Source organism: Hemitrygon akajei, chromosome 10 (genome assembly GCF_048418815.1).
Source record: "Hemitrygon akajei chromosome 10, sHemAka1.3, whole genome shotgun sequence".
NCBI lineage: Eukaryota > Metazoa > Chordata > Chondrichthyes > Myliobatiformes > Dasyatidae > Hemitrygon > Hemitrygon akajei.
The window spans coordinates 157582267-157599400 of NC_133133.1; the positions used below are offsets into that span (position 1 = coordinate 157582267).

Sequence of the window (17134 nt, forward strand, 5' to 3'; positions counted from 1 at the left end):
TCAGCACCCCAGCATCAATCACTTTGGTACTCCTATGCTAGTGGCTTATCTTTCTGGCAGTCACCAATACTTATAAATCCAGCTTAATAGTTTGACATCTGTCCTAGTAGCACAATATGCTTTCTGCACTGCTTGTTGGCCAAATTTTAGAGTTCGGTTAAATGATAATTCCTTGCTTTCAATTCTAGTTATTGCATTGAAAAGAAACTTCAGTCTGTTTCAGAGCACTGCAGACAACTTCATAGCATTTATTAAAAAGCATTTAAAAAGAGTCATTGGTATTTGCTGTTTGGTGAGAAGTATATAGTGCCTTGTAAAAGTATTCAGCTCCCAACACTTTGTTCACAAATGAGTATTTGAATCAGGGATTTTGATCAATTTATCTTAGCATTTTTATTTGTGAATTACATGCTCCTTTTATTCCCCACAGCAGAGCTCAAAATAACAGGGAAAATCATAAAGCATGAAAAACAAAAATTCAAAAACTAAAATGTATGCATTTCAAATGTATTCATCCCCCTTTGATCAGTACTTGGTTGAACCACCTCTCACAGATATTACAGCCACCAGTCTTTTTCAATATGTCTCTATTGGCTTTGCACAATGTGATGGAGAAAGATTTGCCCATTCCTCCTTGCAAATTTGCTCAAGCTGTTCCAGGTTAATTGAGGAGCGGTGGTGGACAGCAATATTGAGGTCATGCCAGAGATGTTCAATCAGTTTACGGTCAAGACTCTGACTGGGTCACTTAAGGACATCAATTTTCTTCCTTTGTGCGTTCTTCATTTTCTTCATTTGAAGCCACTCCATGGTTTCTCTGGCATGTACTTTGGGTCGTTGTCCTACTGAAAGGCAAACTTCCTCAGCAGTTTAAACATTCTGGTGGAGACCAGCAGTTTTTTTCCAAAATCCAGGATCTCTCTGTATTTATGTAGCAGTATTCATCTTCCCATCGTTCCTGACCAGATTTCCAGTCCCTGATGCTGAGAAGCATCCCCATAGCATGATGCTACCTCCACCATACTTTACGTTAACAATAATGTTGCCAGGCTGATGCACATTATAAGATTTGCTCCATATGTACTGCTTAGCATTGAGGTCAAAATGTTCCACTTTAGTCTCATCCGACCACAAGACCTTCTTCTACATCTTTAGATTATCTAAATGACATTTTGCAAAGTCTTTATGGGCAAGGATATGCTTTTTCTTTAGCCAGGGCTTCTTCCTTCCCACTCTTGCATAAATACCATTTAGAGATTGTGGAGCCATGAACTTCATCTTCAGTTGCAGCCACCGACTTCTGCAGATCACTCTGTGACTGTTGGTATCACAGTAGCCTCTCTTACAAATGTTTTCTTCTCTGGTGACTAAGTTTAAAAGGATAGCCTGACCTAGGCAGTGTGGCTGTGGTTTCATGGTAAATGGTAGGACACTGAGGAGTGCAGTAGAGCAGAGGGATCTGGGAGTGCAGATACATAATTCCCTAAAAGTGGCTTCACAAGTAGATAGGGTTGTAAAGAAAGCTTTTGGTACATTGGCCTTTATAAATCAAAGTATTGAGTATAAGAGTTGGAATGTAATGGTGAGGTTGTATAAGACATTAGTGAGACCGAATTTGGAGTATTGTGTACAGTTTTGGTCACTTAATTACAGGAAGGATATTAATAAGGTTGAAAGAGTGCAGAGAAGCTTTACAAGGATTTTGCCGGGACTTGAGAAACTGAGTTATAGAGAAAGGTTGAATAGGTTAGGACTTTATTCCCTGGAGCATAGGAGAATGAGGGGTGATTTGATAGAGGTGTATAAAATTATGATGGGTATAGATAGAGTGAATGCAAGCAGGCTTTTTCCACTGAAGCCAGGGAAGAAAAAAAACCAAAGGTCATGGGTTAAGGGTGAAGGGGAAAAGTTTAAAAGGAACATTAGGGGAGGCTTCTTCATGCAGAGAGTGGTGGGAGTGTGGAATGAGCTGCCAGATGAAGTGGTGAATGCGTGCTTACTTTTGACATTTAAGAAAAACTTGGACAGGTGTATGGATGAGAGGGGTTTAGAGGGATATGGCCCAGGTGCAGGTCAGTGGGACTAGGCAGAAAAATGGTTTGGCACAGCCAAGAAGGGCCAAAAGGCCTGTTTCTGTGCTGTAATGTTCTATGGTTCTATATTTTTCCACTTTTTCATGATTTACTGCATTGAGCTCTGAGGTATGTTCTCTGCCTTTGAGATAGTCTTGTACCCTTCCACAGGTTTGTACTTCTCTATTATCATTTCTGAGTTGTCTTGAATCCTTTGGTTTGTTCTGCTGAAGGTCTACCATGCTGTTGGACCTTGCAGAGAGAGGGGGTATTTCTTGTTGTGAATTAATTGAAAAAAGGTGATCTTCTAATTTTTCTCATTGCCAACTCACCCAATTTGTTATTGTAATACAGCGTATTGTACCTGAGGATAATTAGTGTCATAATTACAAAGGGCATGAATACTTTTTCAGCCTCACAATTTTGGTTTTTAATTTTTAGTAAATTGTTGACAGATTTTGGAATTTATTTTACACTATGCATAATGCTTTGTAGATTAGTTCAAAAATCCAACTTCAGTATATTGTAAATTTAGAAAATCAGAGAGTGAAATGTGAATAGAATTGTGGGGACTGAATAGTTCTATAAGTCACCGAGGGAGAGCCAGAAGCCGCAGACGGGTAATGAACAGAAAGCCCTTCCTGTTGAAAACACGTGTTTCTTCCTCCATTTCCCACCCTCCCCCTTCTAACTCTGACTCCTCAACTTTTTTTCTCCAGTCCTGATGAAGGGTCTTGGCCCGAAATGTTGATTACAGGTATACTCTTTCCATAGATGCAGCCTGGTCTGCTGAGTTCCTCTAGCATTTTGTCTGTGTAGCAAGATCTTATTCATATTTTCTATGTAGGCAGTGATAGAAGGACCCCAATTTGCATTCTGCAATGTTATAGCTTGTTCAGTTCATTTGGAAGATAATCAAGTATTACCTACAGATCAGTCTGTAGTTTTTCCCCTCAGTACAAGTCTTTGATCTTATAGCAACGATTATTGTTCTTTATTTCCTGGCACCACTCCACAAGTTACACTTAAATCTGAAAAGATCAGCGTGGTCTGGAGGCAATTGTTCACTTTAATCCAATTGGTAATCACTTGTTATGAAGAATGTTTTGATAGGTTCTAAATATACTACTTCACCTGTGTGCTTTTTTGTGTGCAGTGTTTCCAAATTCCTTCCTTCAAAGAGTTAAGAGTTCAGGATATTCCCTCATCACACTATGCATAATTTCAGTCACAACTCCACGAATGAAGAAGCACATGCCTGCTTGCATCAAGGCTGAAGCAATTTTGGGCATGGCTGAGAGAAAGCAAAAGCAAGTAATAACTGTGTCACAGTTTGTTTCCAATGCCAAGAAGATTATAAGCATCTGAATAGGATTAAGATTAATTGGCGTTGCTATTCTTCCATCAATATCTTGTGGATACCATCGATCAGAAATTCAGCCAGACCAGCCATGTAGTAATATGGTTCCAAGAGCAGGTCAGATACTGTAGTTCTATGGCAAGTAGCCTGCCTCCTGGTTTCCCCAAAATCTTCCACCATCTATAAGGCACAAGGCAAGAGTGTGATGGAATGCTTCCAATTGCCTGAATGATTTATAGAATCAAAGCAGTATGCTTGATTGGATCCTAAATATTCATTCCCTCCACTACCAGTGAATGATGACTTTATATTATTTACACATTATTGCTTTATTGTTATGTGCTCAGGTTACTCTGACGTTATCTCCCATATGGTCCAAAGGTAAATCTTACTTGCCTGCAGGTTTCACTCTAGCTCACACATGATCCTGATTTGGAAATGGTTGTTCCTGCATTGATGGGAGCACTGTACCAGTATAGCACAGCGATAGTATCTTCATCAGAAAAGTGCAGCAATTAGGAAGGCAGTTAGTTCACCTCTGCTGTCTTAAGGGCAATTAGAGATGGACAATAAAAGCTGTTCTTGTTTGTCGCATCAGATTTAAAAACAAATAAATCGCAATTGGGTTTGATATTACCGGCATATGTCATGAAGCATGTTGTTTTTGTAGCGGCAGTACAATGCAATACATAATAAAAACTCAGTTACAGTGAGCATGTATTAGTGTGTGCCTTCAGCCACCTGTACCTGCTTCCTGATGGTAGCAATGAGAACAGTGCGTGTCCAGAGTGATGGGAGGGCCCTTAAAAATGGATGGTGCCTCTTTGAGGCGTCACTCCTTGAAGATCCCCTACATGCTACAGAGGCTGGTGCCTATGATGGAGCTGACTGAGTTCACAACTGTTAGTTATTAGTAAGTTCATGTGCCAAGCAAAACAGGAGTTATAAGAAGTGCTATCTCATTAGCACAGTTGAATGTTTTGGAGCATTTTTTTTTGCAGAATCTCATGGGAGAACTTGTAAATGCCCCTGATTATATAAAGTTCTAGTCTCTACTGAAGACTCACATTTTCCATTTTAAATGTTCCACTTGGCATTCTGAGAAATACAAAGCTTAGACTGATTTTGGATAACTGTATGTTTGTATTTATCTCATACCATTGGGGATGGGATCTCCTCAAGCTTCCTGTCAATGGTATGACAAATGTTTAGAGAAAGTTTGCATTATTAATTGGCTTCTTAGTAAAATCAAGATAATGACGTCTAATTGTCTAATGCAGCAGGATCTTGACGGGTATCTGTAAACTAAATTGAGCAATATTTTGTTTGCATTCTGTGTAGCGGTGGACAGTTGACTTTTCCACATCTGTTTGTGATTTTTGAGATTTAATTTTCCTGAAGACAAAGTCTGCCTGTTCTGCCGGAGCAATGGAATTTAGGCTTAGGAGATGGTTTAAACAGAGTGCCCAAATCTCAGCAAAGGGCAGTGCAGTGAATGGAAAACATTTGTAAGTCATTACTTCTCAGACTTTTCATCATTAAAAACAAGCGCATGCTAAAACATGGCCCCAGAAGTTGTATTTAACCTGTAGAATTCATCTATTTGAAGCTTTGCTGCCAGCATTTTTCATCAAAGAATGCATGGAATGGGTAAAAGACTAATTTCGCACAACAAAAAAAATTATAATTTTAAAATGGGAAGGAATTAGAAGTTTGTTCTGTGGCAAGCTGTTTTGAATGTTGACCATCTGCAATTCTAAATGTCAGCACAGTGGGAGGGAATAGTTTAATTAATAGACATCTTAGCCTTTTTAACTCAGGATACTTATGCTGTTGTATCAACTAGATGTCATAGCATTTTACAGTACTATGACTTCTGTTTAATGTCATAAGTACATGAAACTAGTCTGTGGCAAAATAACTTTCAACACTTTGAAAGTGCGAAGTGCTATCAAAAAAGACATTACCAATGTTTTTGCAATCCAAGTGTTTCCATGTCATTCGAGAAGTTCTATCAGAGCAATATGTACTTTGCATTCTATCAATAAATGCCAGAAATTACTTTATTATGAAACCAGTTGAAAATTTTAATCAAGCTAAACTTTCCTTTGTACAGGACATTCTACGTTTGAATGTTGGAGTTCAGTTTGCAACAGCGTTTGAAGCTTGATAAAGATGCAGGTAGTTTAAAGGGAGTATAATATATCTTTTAATATAGCCACAAACCATTTTCTAAATATGGTTTTCTAAAGGAAAAGTAGTTTAGATCTATTCTTCCAAGGCGTCGTCATGGCCTTAGCTGGTCAACTCTGAACTTTGTCATTGAGTGTGCTTATCAGTTAATAATGTTCCATTTTCCTATGTTCTGAACTGATGTAGAAACTGCCTAATAGACAATAGGTGCAGGAGTAGGCCATTCGGCCCTTCGAGCCAGCACCGCCATTCAATGTGATCATGGCTGATCATCCACAATCAGTACCCAGTTCCTGTCTTCTCCCCATATCCCTTGACTCCGCTATCTTTAAGAGGTCTATCTAACTCTTTCTTGAAAGCATCCAGAGAATTGGCCTCCACTGTCTTCTGAGGCAGAGCATTTCCACAACTCTCTGGGTGGAAAAAGTTTTTCCCTCAACTCTTTCTAAATGGCCTACCCCTTATTCTTAAACTGTGGCCTCTGGCTCTGGACTCCCCCAACATCGGGAACATGTGTCCTGCCTCTAGCTTGTCCAATCCCTTAATAATCTTATGTTTCAATCAAATCCTCTCTCATCCTTCTAAATTCTAAATTCCAGTGTATGCCTAAATATGACACGTGAATTTTGCATCCTTTGAAGTGTGTTCTAAAGTGTTGAGTAATTTCTAAGTTTTAGCAGAGATATGGATGAGCTGTTTTCCTTTATTACAATCCTTTGCAGAGATGTTTTCCCCACGGTCACTACAAAGGGGTATCTGACTTGGGATCTATTCAAGAACAAAATGATCCTGATGAAAACTGATGACGGTAGAGCATTACTTTGGATGTTGCATGTCCTGAAGTACTGATGGATCAGCTACATTTTAATGGAAATAAATTTTGGAAAGAGAACTCCTAAGGTTTTGTTCCTTACAGATAAGGGTAAGGCGCTAAGTGTAATAGAACAGAGAGAACTAGGAATACAGGTGCATAGTTCATTGAAAGCAATATGGGCCAAGTGCTGGATTGTCTGTGTGGGCACCATGGACTCATTGGGCTGAAGGGACTGTAGCTTTGCTGCATTGTTCTATGAATCTGACTCAGTGGTACTTGCAACTAGGGATGCATTGGTGTCCGGTAACTTCTCTGGATAGTGCGTTGCTAATTTAACATTACACCACAAAGAATGAAGGACTAACGCAGTTTCTTTAAATTGCATCCCTTTTGAAGTATCTTTTAGTGATGCGACAAATGCAATTAAAAAAAAAATCCCAAGCAAATTCTTCTCTAGGGTTTTAAGTTTTGTCAGGTAAAGTTAAATTGGTCATATTAAATTGGGTATACTTCAACAAGCCTTGTCCCACATTAATCTAGTCCATGTCAGTTGATTTTATTTTTTCTCATCTGTGTTGAGAACATCCATGGTAACAATTAATTTTTAGATGCAGGACAGTTTATGGAGATCTGATGCATGTCCTACCTTGTTTCATTCAGTGACCTAACTTAATTTGAATTCATTTGAGCCTCGTTTAATTCTTCTGCAATGCAGAATGAAGCTGGAGAAGAATCACCATGTTGTGTAATTTGCTTTCCTCTGTTTTTATTGTCAACACTAATTCTGGGAGAAACTTGGGCTGGTCAGCAAGAACATTACCAGGACAACAGATGATATTATTATTATTATTATTATTATTATTATTATATGGATTTTCTTTAATAATGCATTGTGGCATCTTCTGTGGTAGGGGATTTGTTTTTTCTGTGTCTGGGCAATTGCAAAAAAAAAAGAAATAGTGGTTTCTTCGACACATTTTGTTCCTGTAAGAATGATCACTTAGAAATCCAGATGTACCCATGTAACCAACAACTGCCAGTATTCATGATGGTATTTTGGCAGCGTCCTCTGCTTGGCAAGGATAGGCCTATGTCTGGAGGGGAAAAAAATTAGAAATATAGAGCTATCATGGTCCAGTTACACATACAGCGGTGGCATGATAAACCGATTAACTTGAGAAAAGCACATGGCCAGCTGTCTCAATAGAAGGCAGAGGTACAGCTGGGAATATCCTTTTGTGACCAGATTCTCAAAAGTGGAAGTTAGACATCTGTAACCTTCTCAACTTCCTCGGTACAGCATGTCTAAACACTTGCCAGGTTTCTGTTCTTTTGAACTGCAAGAAGAACAGATTATAGGAAAAAAAACTATTGCTTTAGTTAGCATGCTATTTCATCCAATCTCTTGTACATAAACTCTTCCTCTTTCAGAGGAAACATTTCTAAAGTTGCTCTGTATTGATTAGATCTGCTCTTCAAAAAATATTGATGTGCCCTTCATTGTAGCAACATGTTATACAGTAATGTCATTTTCTAATGTATTTGGTGTATGATACAGGATGAGTAAATTTTGTTACCTTTAGTAAATTTGTATGGTAGTAGCTGTGACTTTTGTTTCAAATACATGATTTGTATAATTTATGCTTTTCTCATGTGAACCAGACATAGGAGTGGTGTCTGGTGTTTTAAATAAATCCATTATAAGAAGATAAATAAGGGAATTTACTGAACTGTTTTGTTATTTAAAGACTACTTAATTATTTTTTTCCCTAACATTAGCTGAATGGGATTAGTTTTAGAAACATAGAAAACCTACAGCACAATAAAGGCCCTTCAGCCCACAAAGTTGTGCTGAACATGTCCCTACCTTAGAAATTGCTAGGCTTACCTGTAGCCCTCTATTTTTCTAAGCTCCATGTACCTATCCAAAAGTCTCTTAAAAGACCCTATCATATCCGCCTCCACCACCGTTGTCGGCAGCCCATTCCACGCACTCCCCACTCCGAGTTTTTAAAAAAACCTGGCAAACTTCCTGACATCTCCTCTGTGCCAGCAAGAATAACAAGTCTTGTCAATCATTATGCAGAACTACACAATGTTATGGAAATGCTTGATTTGCTTTCTTTCTGAAATGACAATTTTGCAATGTTTGTATAGTCATTTAATAGTGGAAGTTTGCCAGGTTTTTGCTGTCTGTGTCCAGAATGACTTGGGATTAGAAGAAGAATAGTCTGGAAACATGTTTTGGTTTTCTGGATTGACCTTGTGCTGCTCAGCTGTTTCCTACTTAAAACTTTTATTTGCGAGAAGAAGCAAACAAGGGACAGGTTGTTCAATTTAAATTCACTCTCGTAAAGAGCATTATGTGCGATATTTTAATTTGTATTCTTTCATGATTACATAATCAAGAAAACTACATGAAGAATTACTTGTATTCTCTGCCAATGTAGGTAAATAAAACAACCCATAAAATTTGGCCCTGAGCACATTACATAAATTTGACACACGTTTTATTTGCCTCCTCACCCTCTCCCAGTTTCACCTATCACCTGCCACCTTCTTTCCCCCCTCCCCCACCTTACTCTGAATTCTCTCTTTCCTTTTCAGGACTGATGAAGGGTCTCGGCCTGAAATGTCGGCTGTTTACTATTTTCCATAGAATCTGCCTGGCCTACTGAGTTCCTGCAGCATTTACTGTGTTGCTTTCGATTTCCAGCATCTGCAGATATTCTCATGTTTGTAATTTTTAAACACCCAGATTTTGTATATATTGCAACAATTTTCAAGTATAACATCCTTTAAATGAAAATTGAATGTTAATTAAATATCTTTGTCATCAGTAAAATGTGGAGGTTGCTGGTGAAGTCGTATGGAATTGAAGTTGTGGTGGGCTTCCAGGAGCTGCTTCAATCCTAGCAGTGATGGACCACCTACAGTGATGATCGGCTGGGATTTTCATGGACTTTGATCCAGTAGTGATGGATATTCAGTTTTGAAAAGGGTATAGCCTGGAACAGATTTTGCAGTTGGTGGAATCCAATTTATCTATTGCCTTGGTCTTTCTAGATGGTCGAGCACACAAGTGTGACACTTCCTTGTGCAGCTCAAGAATAGAACATGGTGCAGTAATGAGGGAAGAAGTGGATGTTTAGGATTGGGTGTAGGTGCTGACCCTACAGCCTATTTCAGCCAGCCTGTCCTTTGGAATTTTGGAGGACTTTAAAGCTAAGATCAAACACAGACTGAGATGATAATGCTGAAATTGGCTAAGTACTGAAGTTGGGTTTTGAGGAACTTGAGTGGGAAAGGCAGTTTTAAAGAGTTGAGGGATAGTGACGTACGTGTCCATCACCAGTGGAGGGGTGGAAAGTTACACAGAAGTCACAGGCTGGCAAATAATGGTTGTGAATTAGGAAGTGATATGAGATATGGTTTTGGAAGACCATGTGGGAATTTAAAGATGAGGGTAAGAATTCTGATGGCATTGTAACAAGTAGTTAACCCACCTATGAACGGTGGTTAAAGCAGGAACTTGATGAAAATGAAGCTTGGTGTAGGATTGAATTCTAATGGTAAAGTTCCAGATGAAGTGGAAATTGTGGATCCTGTACATCAAGGAATATCAGAACCACTCAGAAGCATTTGGGATGATACTGAGGGTCTTGATTCTGTTCGTTTGAGAACACAGCTGCCCTGTATTAACATGAAAGGAATACACCACCTTGCCATCTATTCAATTGCCTACCGTGTCTGCTTTCCCACTTCAAACTGCTCAGTTACTTTGGAACCCACAAAGCTGGAGTGGATGTAAGTCCTTGTCGACCCTGGGGGGCTGCAAAAGAAAATGGTTAAATAATTTGAAGATAGAGAGCACTAGAATTAATATCTTGGTTGATGACTTTGTATTACAGTAATATTAAGCAATGTAACATATAGGTCTGGGTGACAGGGTTGAGGTATGTCCCTACCAAAGGAGGTGTAAGGCATTCCTTCCCTCCGTTAGCCTGTAGGTCACACTTGGACAAGGTGTAGCACCTGCCACCTGCTTAGTCCTCAATCAGGGCCATGAGAAGCTACAGGACCACTGGAGTAGGTGGTGGATAATGGAATGAGCAGCTGGTGCACATCCCAAGACCGAGTTATGTGACCACTGATGCCTGACAAACAATCTCTGAAGAGTATTGATAATGGCTGACAGTATTGACATTGCCCAGAAAAAGGCAATGGCAAACCGCTTCTGTGGAAAAATTTGCAAAGAGCAATCATTGTCATGGAAAGACCACGGTCACCTACATCTTATGATATGGAGCATAACAAATGAATGGCAAAGATGTATGGAAGTGGTTGGAAATATCCAAACTATATTTCACAGAACACAAAATACACTGCACATGCTGGGGTCAAAGCAACACATACAACAAGCTGGAGGAACTCAACAGGTTGTGCAGCATCCGTGGAACCGAGCAGTCAATGTTTTGGGCCGAGACCCTTCAGGACTGAAGAGGGAGGGGGCAGGGACCCTATAAAGAAGATTGGGGGAGGGTGGGAAGGAGAAGGCTGGTGGGTGCCAGGTGAAACACCAATCAGAGGAAAGCTCAAGGGGTGGAGGAGGGGAAGCAGGGAGGGGATAGGCAGGAAAGGTGAAGAAGGAATGTAAGGGGAATGTGTAATAGAAGAAGGTAGAATCATGAGAGAGGTGATAAGCAGCTGGGGGAGGAGGCAGAGTGAAACTGGGATGGGGGAAGGGAGAGGGAATTACTGGAAGTTAGAGAATTCAATGTTCATGCCAAGGGGAGATTACCCAGACGGTATATGAGGTGTTGCTCTTTCAACCTGAGTTTGGCCTCCTCATGGCAGTAAAGGAGGCCATGTATGGACATATCCAAATGGGATTGTGAAACAGAGCTGGAGTGGGTGGCAACCAGGAGATCCTGTCTGTTGTGGCGGATGGAGCGGAGGTGCTCGGCGAAGCAGTCCCCCAATCTGCGCCGACGCACCTCCGCGGTATGATGTTGTAGGCATCACTGAATCATGGCTGAAAGAAGAATACAGCTGGGAGCTTAATATCCAAGGGTACACATTGTATTGAAAAGAAAGGCAGGAAGGCAGAGGGGGTGGCGTAGGTTTGCTGGTAAAAAGTGAAATTAAATCAATAGAAAGAGGCAACATAAGGTCAGAAGGTGTTGAATTATTGTGGATAGAGCTAAGGAACTGGGTAAAACTCATGATGGGAGTTATATACAGACTCCCAAACAGTAACAACAGGAGATAGAAAATGCTTGACAAGAGGGTAATGTTACAATAGTCATGGGAGATTTCAATTTGCAGGTAGATTGGGAAAATCAGGTTTGTGCTAGATTCCAGGAGGGGAAATTTCTAGAATGTGTATGATATGGCTTTTAGAGCATCTTGTGGATGAGCCCTCTAGGGAATCAGCTATTCTGGATTGAGTGTTGTGCAATGAACCAGAATTGATTTGAGAGCTTAAGGTAAACAAACCCTTAGGGGCAAGTGATCATAATATGATCAAATTCACCCTGAAATTTGAGCAGGGGAAGCTAAAGTCCGATGTATCATTATTACAGTGGAGTAAAGGAAATTAGGGGTATGAGAGACAAGTTGGACAGAATTGATTGGAAAAGAATATTGTCAGGGATAACAGCAGAGCAGCAATGGCTGGAATTTCTGGAAGCAATTCAGAAGGCACAGGATATACCGTATACATCCCAAAGAGGAAGAAATATTCTAAAGGTGAGATGACACAACCATGGCTAACAAGGGAATTCAAAGCAAACATAAAAGCCAAAGAGAGGGCATATAATGGAGCAAAAATTAGTGGGAAGTTGGAGAATTGGGAATCTTTTAAATACTAATAGATGGCAACTAACAAAAGTCATTAAGAAGGTCAAGATGAAATATGAAAGTAAGCTGACCAATAACATTAAAGAGGATCCCAAAAGTATCTTCAGATATATAAAGTGTAAAAGAGATGCAAAAGTGGATATTGGACCGCTGGAAAATGATGCTGGAGAAATAGTAATGAGGGACAATGAAATGGTGGATGAACTGAATAATTATTTTGCAATACTTTGTATTTTGAATAAGTATTTAGTGTCTTCAATGTGGAAGACACAAGCAGTATGGTGGAAACTCCAGGTGTCAGGTGTCATAAACTGCAAAATTACCATTACTAGAGAGAAGGTTCTTGGGGAAACTGAAAGGACTGAAGATATATAAGTCACCAGGACAAATCGGTGTGCATTTCAGATTTTTTGAAAAGGGTGGCTGAAGAAATTATGGAGGCATTAGTAATGATCTTTCAAGACTTCTCAGTAACAGTTCAAACAAAAAAATCTCTATAGGTTCAATTTTGGAGAAATCCTGCTAATGAAAAATATAACTTTATAATCCTTCTCTAGTTTGTTAGATGGTTGAATAAGCAAGGTGTATTTTGGCCCAAATTAATAGGGATGTTGGGCTGAATAAATATGGCAAAATGCACCCAGAAAATGAAGTTGTTGGGTAGGGGCTGGCTTAAAACATTTACAATCAATACCTTGTTTAAGTTCTATGCTTGGTGGAATAGGGATCGAAAACATTTCTATCAGAATTGCTATCTTCACATTTTCATTTGATGCAGTAGAGGGATGTGAGAGAGTTAGCAGTTTTGTGCCTCACTTGGACCAGAAGCAGTTCCCAGTAGGTCATCACCAGGAAAGGCTATGGCTGTGTGGATATCATGGAAAACACTGCAGGAACAGGCACTTGGAGCAACTAGTGTGAAAACTTACAGCCAAACGTGCAAGAATGATGGCTTAATTGTTTGGGGCTGAACGATAAAGTAAATGAGAGCAGGATGCTGTTAAAGTGACAACATCCCAATGGATGGTTGTGACTTTCAATGCTTGCAGAAAATCTAAAGTGATTCAGAGATCCAAAAAAAGCACTTCAACAACTTTGCCTCCAACTTCCACCCTGCCCTCAAATTTACTTGGTCTATTTCCAATGCCACCCTCCCCTTTCTCAATCTTGCTGTCTCAATCTCTGGAGACAGTTTATCTACTGATGTCCATTATAAACCCACTGACTCTCACAGCTACCCGGACTATACCTTTTTCCACCCGTTACTTGTAAAAAGGCCATTCCCTTTTCTCCTTCGCTGCAACATCTGTTCTCAGGATGAGGCTTTTTTTCCAGAACAAAGGAAATGTTCTCTTTCAAAGAAAGTGGTTTCCCTTCCTTCACCATCAATGCCACTTTCAACCACATCTCACCCAGATGCTGCCTGGCCTGCTGTGTTCCACCAGCATTTTGTGTGTGTTGTTGTTTGAATTTCCAGCATCTGCAGATTTCCTCGTGTTCAACCACATCTATTCAATTTTGTGCACGTCTGCCCTCATCCATCCTCCCAACAGGGATAGGGTTCCTCTTGTCCTCATCTACCACCCCACCAACCTCTGCATCCAGCACCTAATTCTCTGTAATGTCTTCCATCTCCAACGGGATCCCACTACCAAGCACATCTTTCCCTCCCTTCTCCCCCCACCCCATTTTCTACTCCTACGTGACTTCCTTGTCCAATTGTCCCTCTGCACTGATCTCCCTCCTGGCATTTATCCTTGTAAGCAGTATAAATGCTACACCTGCCCCTATACCACCTCCCTTACTACCATTCAGGGCCCTAAACAGTCCTTCTAGCTGAGGTGACACTTCATCTATGAGTCTGTTGGGGTCATCTGCTATATCCGGTGCTCCCAATGTTTCCTCCTATATATCAGAGAGACCCAATGTTGATTGGGAGACTTCCACTTTCACTTCCCATTCCCATTCTGACATGCCAACCCATGGCCTCCTCTACTGTCGCAGTGAGGCCACATTCAAGTTGGAGGAACAACACCTTATATTCCGTCTGGGTAGCCTTCAACCTGACAGCGTGAACATTAATTTCTTGAACTTTCAGTATTGACCCCTCAGTCTCCTTCACTGTTCCCTATTCCCTTTTCCCTCTCACCTGATCTCATTACCTGTCTATCGTCTCCCTCTGGAGCTTCTCCTCCTCTTTCTTCCTTCTGTTTTCTCCTATCAGATTCCCCCTAATCCAGTCCTGTCTCTCTTTCACCAGTCAACTTCCCAGCTCTATACTTCACCCCTCTTCCCCCTCCCCCCCAGTTTCACCTATCACTTTGTGTTTCTTCCTCCCCTTACCACCCCACTCCTCCTAACTCTGATTCCTCATCTTTTTTTCCCTCCAGTCCTGATGAAGGTTCTTGGCCCAAAATATTGACTATATTCTTTTCCATAGATGCTTCCTGGTTTGCTGGGTTCCTACAGTATTTTGTATATGTTGCTTGGATTTCTAGCATCTGCAGATTTTGTTTTGACTGAGAACATTAATAGGATAATGGACTGGTACTGGAATATCCAATTGGTAACTGACTCTGGGCATGTATATTTTTTTGAAATCAAAGAATATTTGATTTTAATGGGTGAAGTTGAAAGCAACGCTGCGAGGGATCAATGGGGCTATTTGTTTGAGAAGGTGGAGAAAACTTTTCTCAAAGCAGCTCCTAGGCTCTGGTTTTGAACAATGATGAAACCAGCAACAGGAAGGGACACAGCTGAGTTGGGTAAGCTTGAATAGCTATTAGCTGTGGTCTGGTAGTGCTAATGAAGGCAGGTCCACGTCAAGACTAATTGGAGATCTCTCACACAGCCTGAAGCAGGATCACATAAGCACCAACATTTTGGGATGGTGTCTGTTTCAAAGGCTGAGACTTCGCTGCTCTGTCACATTGAGAAGAAAAGGGCTGGTTGAATTCATTGTTCACTCATAGTTCCTTCACTGTGACACAATGGTTTTTCATGAGGGTGGTGACCACAATCTGAGATTTAAGAAACCTGTTTTGATCAGAACTTGGAGAGTACAGAAATGAACTTGGATAGAGTTTTTCAAAAGTACCGTGTGTGCAGAATTCATAAGATATTGGAGCAGGAGTAGGCCATTCAGCCCATCGAGTCTGCTCTGTCATTCAATCATGTTCTGATCCAATTCTTCCAGTCATTCCCACTCCCCTACCTTCACCCCATACCCTTTGATGCCCTGGCTAATCAAGAATCTTTTTATCTCTGCCTTAAATTCATCCAGTGACTTGGCCTCCACAGCTGCTCGTGGCAACAAATTTCACAGATTTGCCACCTTCAGACTAAAGTAATTTCTTCGCATCTCAGTTCTAAATAGACATCCTTCAATCCTGAAGTCATGCCCTCTTGTCTTAGAAGCCCCTCCCATGGGAAATAACTTTGTCACATCTAATCTGTTTAAGCCTTTTAACATTCAGAATATTTCTATGAGATCCTTCCCCCCCCCCCCCCCCCAATCACCAGAGGTGATGGGGATATTTACAAAGAATGTGCTATTCCCATTGGCTCCTAGTCTGACATCACCTCTGCTCTTCTACCTGTCTCCCTTTCGCTCCTCTACCAGTCTCCACTTTGCTACGATTTTCCTTTAAACCTAACTCAATTAAGTTATTCGACTTGCAGACTCCTTACGTAGCTTGTTAATTTTTTTGTTGGTGCACATATGAATTGTCTTGTAATATAAAAAGTGCTGTATACATAAAAGCTGTTACTGAATTTGTTCAGCTTTCAGAGTAAAAGCTGTCTGCGTGCTACTTTAGAAATCACAGGCATGTGCTTAGTAAATAGTCAGCCGTGCCCAGTTTGCAAAGGGCCAGATAACAAAGCTTTTATTGTAGTTTGCCTAATAGTTTCTCTGAAGTTAAAAGTAGAAGGAAAAATTATTTTTGATGACTCCTTGTCGTGCAAACATAGAGCATCTGAAAAAATACCTAAACAACTAAAATAGTTATTTTTGAGGTTTCATTATTGCTTTGTGGGGACTCTCTGCCTGTAGAATGATCCAACTTTAGAAATTGTGCATCAAATGTCATTGTCTTTTTTTAATATTAGTTGGGCAATGTTTACCCATATACAGTTGGATGTTATTTTACATTGAGTTCCCCTCCTCCCCCCCCCCCCCCCCCAAGTATTGTAGAATGGTCCTTTCTCATTCTGATATGTTAGGCTTAAAGTTTTTGTTCAAAGATTGTTACAACAATCCAACATTCTCTGAAATCCCAAGTTTTCAAAATTTTACTATTCATTGCCTGTTCCAAAATGTGAGAAAATATTTTATTTGAGAGATTAATCTGAATCATCTTCTCACACTTTCAGCTCAACCTCAATCCATGACAGCACTGGAACAGACCGAGGGGGAAACTGGCAAATTACAAAATGGCCACACAAGCCCGAGTAATGTAAATGGAATTCACAACGGGATGACACATGGGATTTCAGACCACAGAAAGCTTTCTGCTCCAGTCTCTCAGAAAATGCACAGAAAACTCCAGTCAAGCCTTTCAGTTACTAGTAATGCCAGCAAAAAAAGCAAATTAAGCTCTACAAATTCTCAGAAACCAGCATCGACACCAGAAGGTATGTTTAACCATCCAGAATTGTAATTTTTTTTTTTTTGCACACTTACTTTAAGCATTCTGGAACAAAATTCAATCATATATCTAGGCTAACATTTTTTTTTCTGAGAAGACATGCTTTTATAATTCATACGAAGAAAAATACTTGGGGACGTAGCGTAATTTTCGTTTGACATTGTCAATGAATTTATTTAGCAAA

General features: G+C 40.2%; 1 protein-coding gene across 3 annotated transcripts in view; it reads left to right on the plus strand.

Annotated features, from left to right (window-relative positions):
- The window catches only part of mdfic (MyoD family inhibitor domain containing), a 57704-nt gene that overhangs the window by 21172 nt on the left and 19398 nt on the right, over positions 1 to 17134 (plus strand). For all 3 annotated transcript variants that reach the window (XM_073059494.1, XM_073059495.1, XM_073059497.1), the window contains exon 4: positions 16676 to 16936. In XM_073059494.1, coding sequence (XP_072915595.1) covers positions 16676 to 16936 — 261 coding nt within the window. The remainder of the gene's footprint in view (positions 1 to 16675; positions 16937 to 17134) is intronic.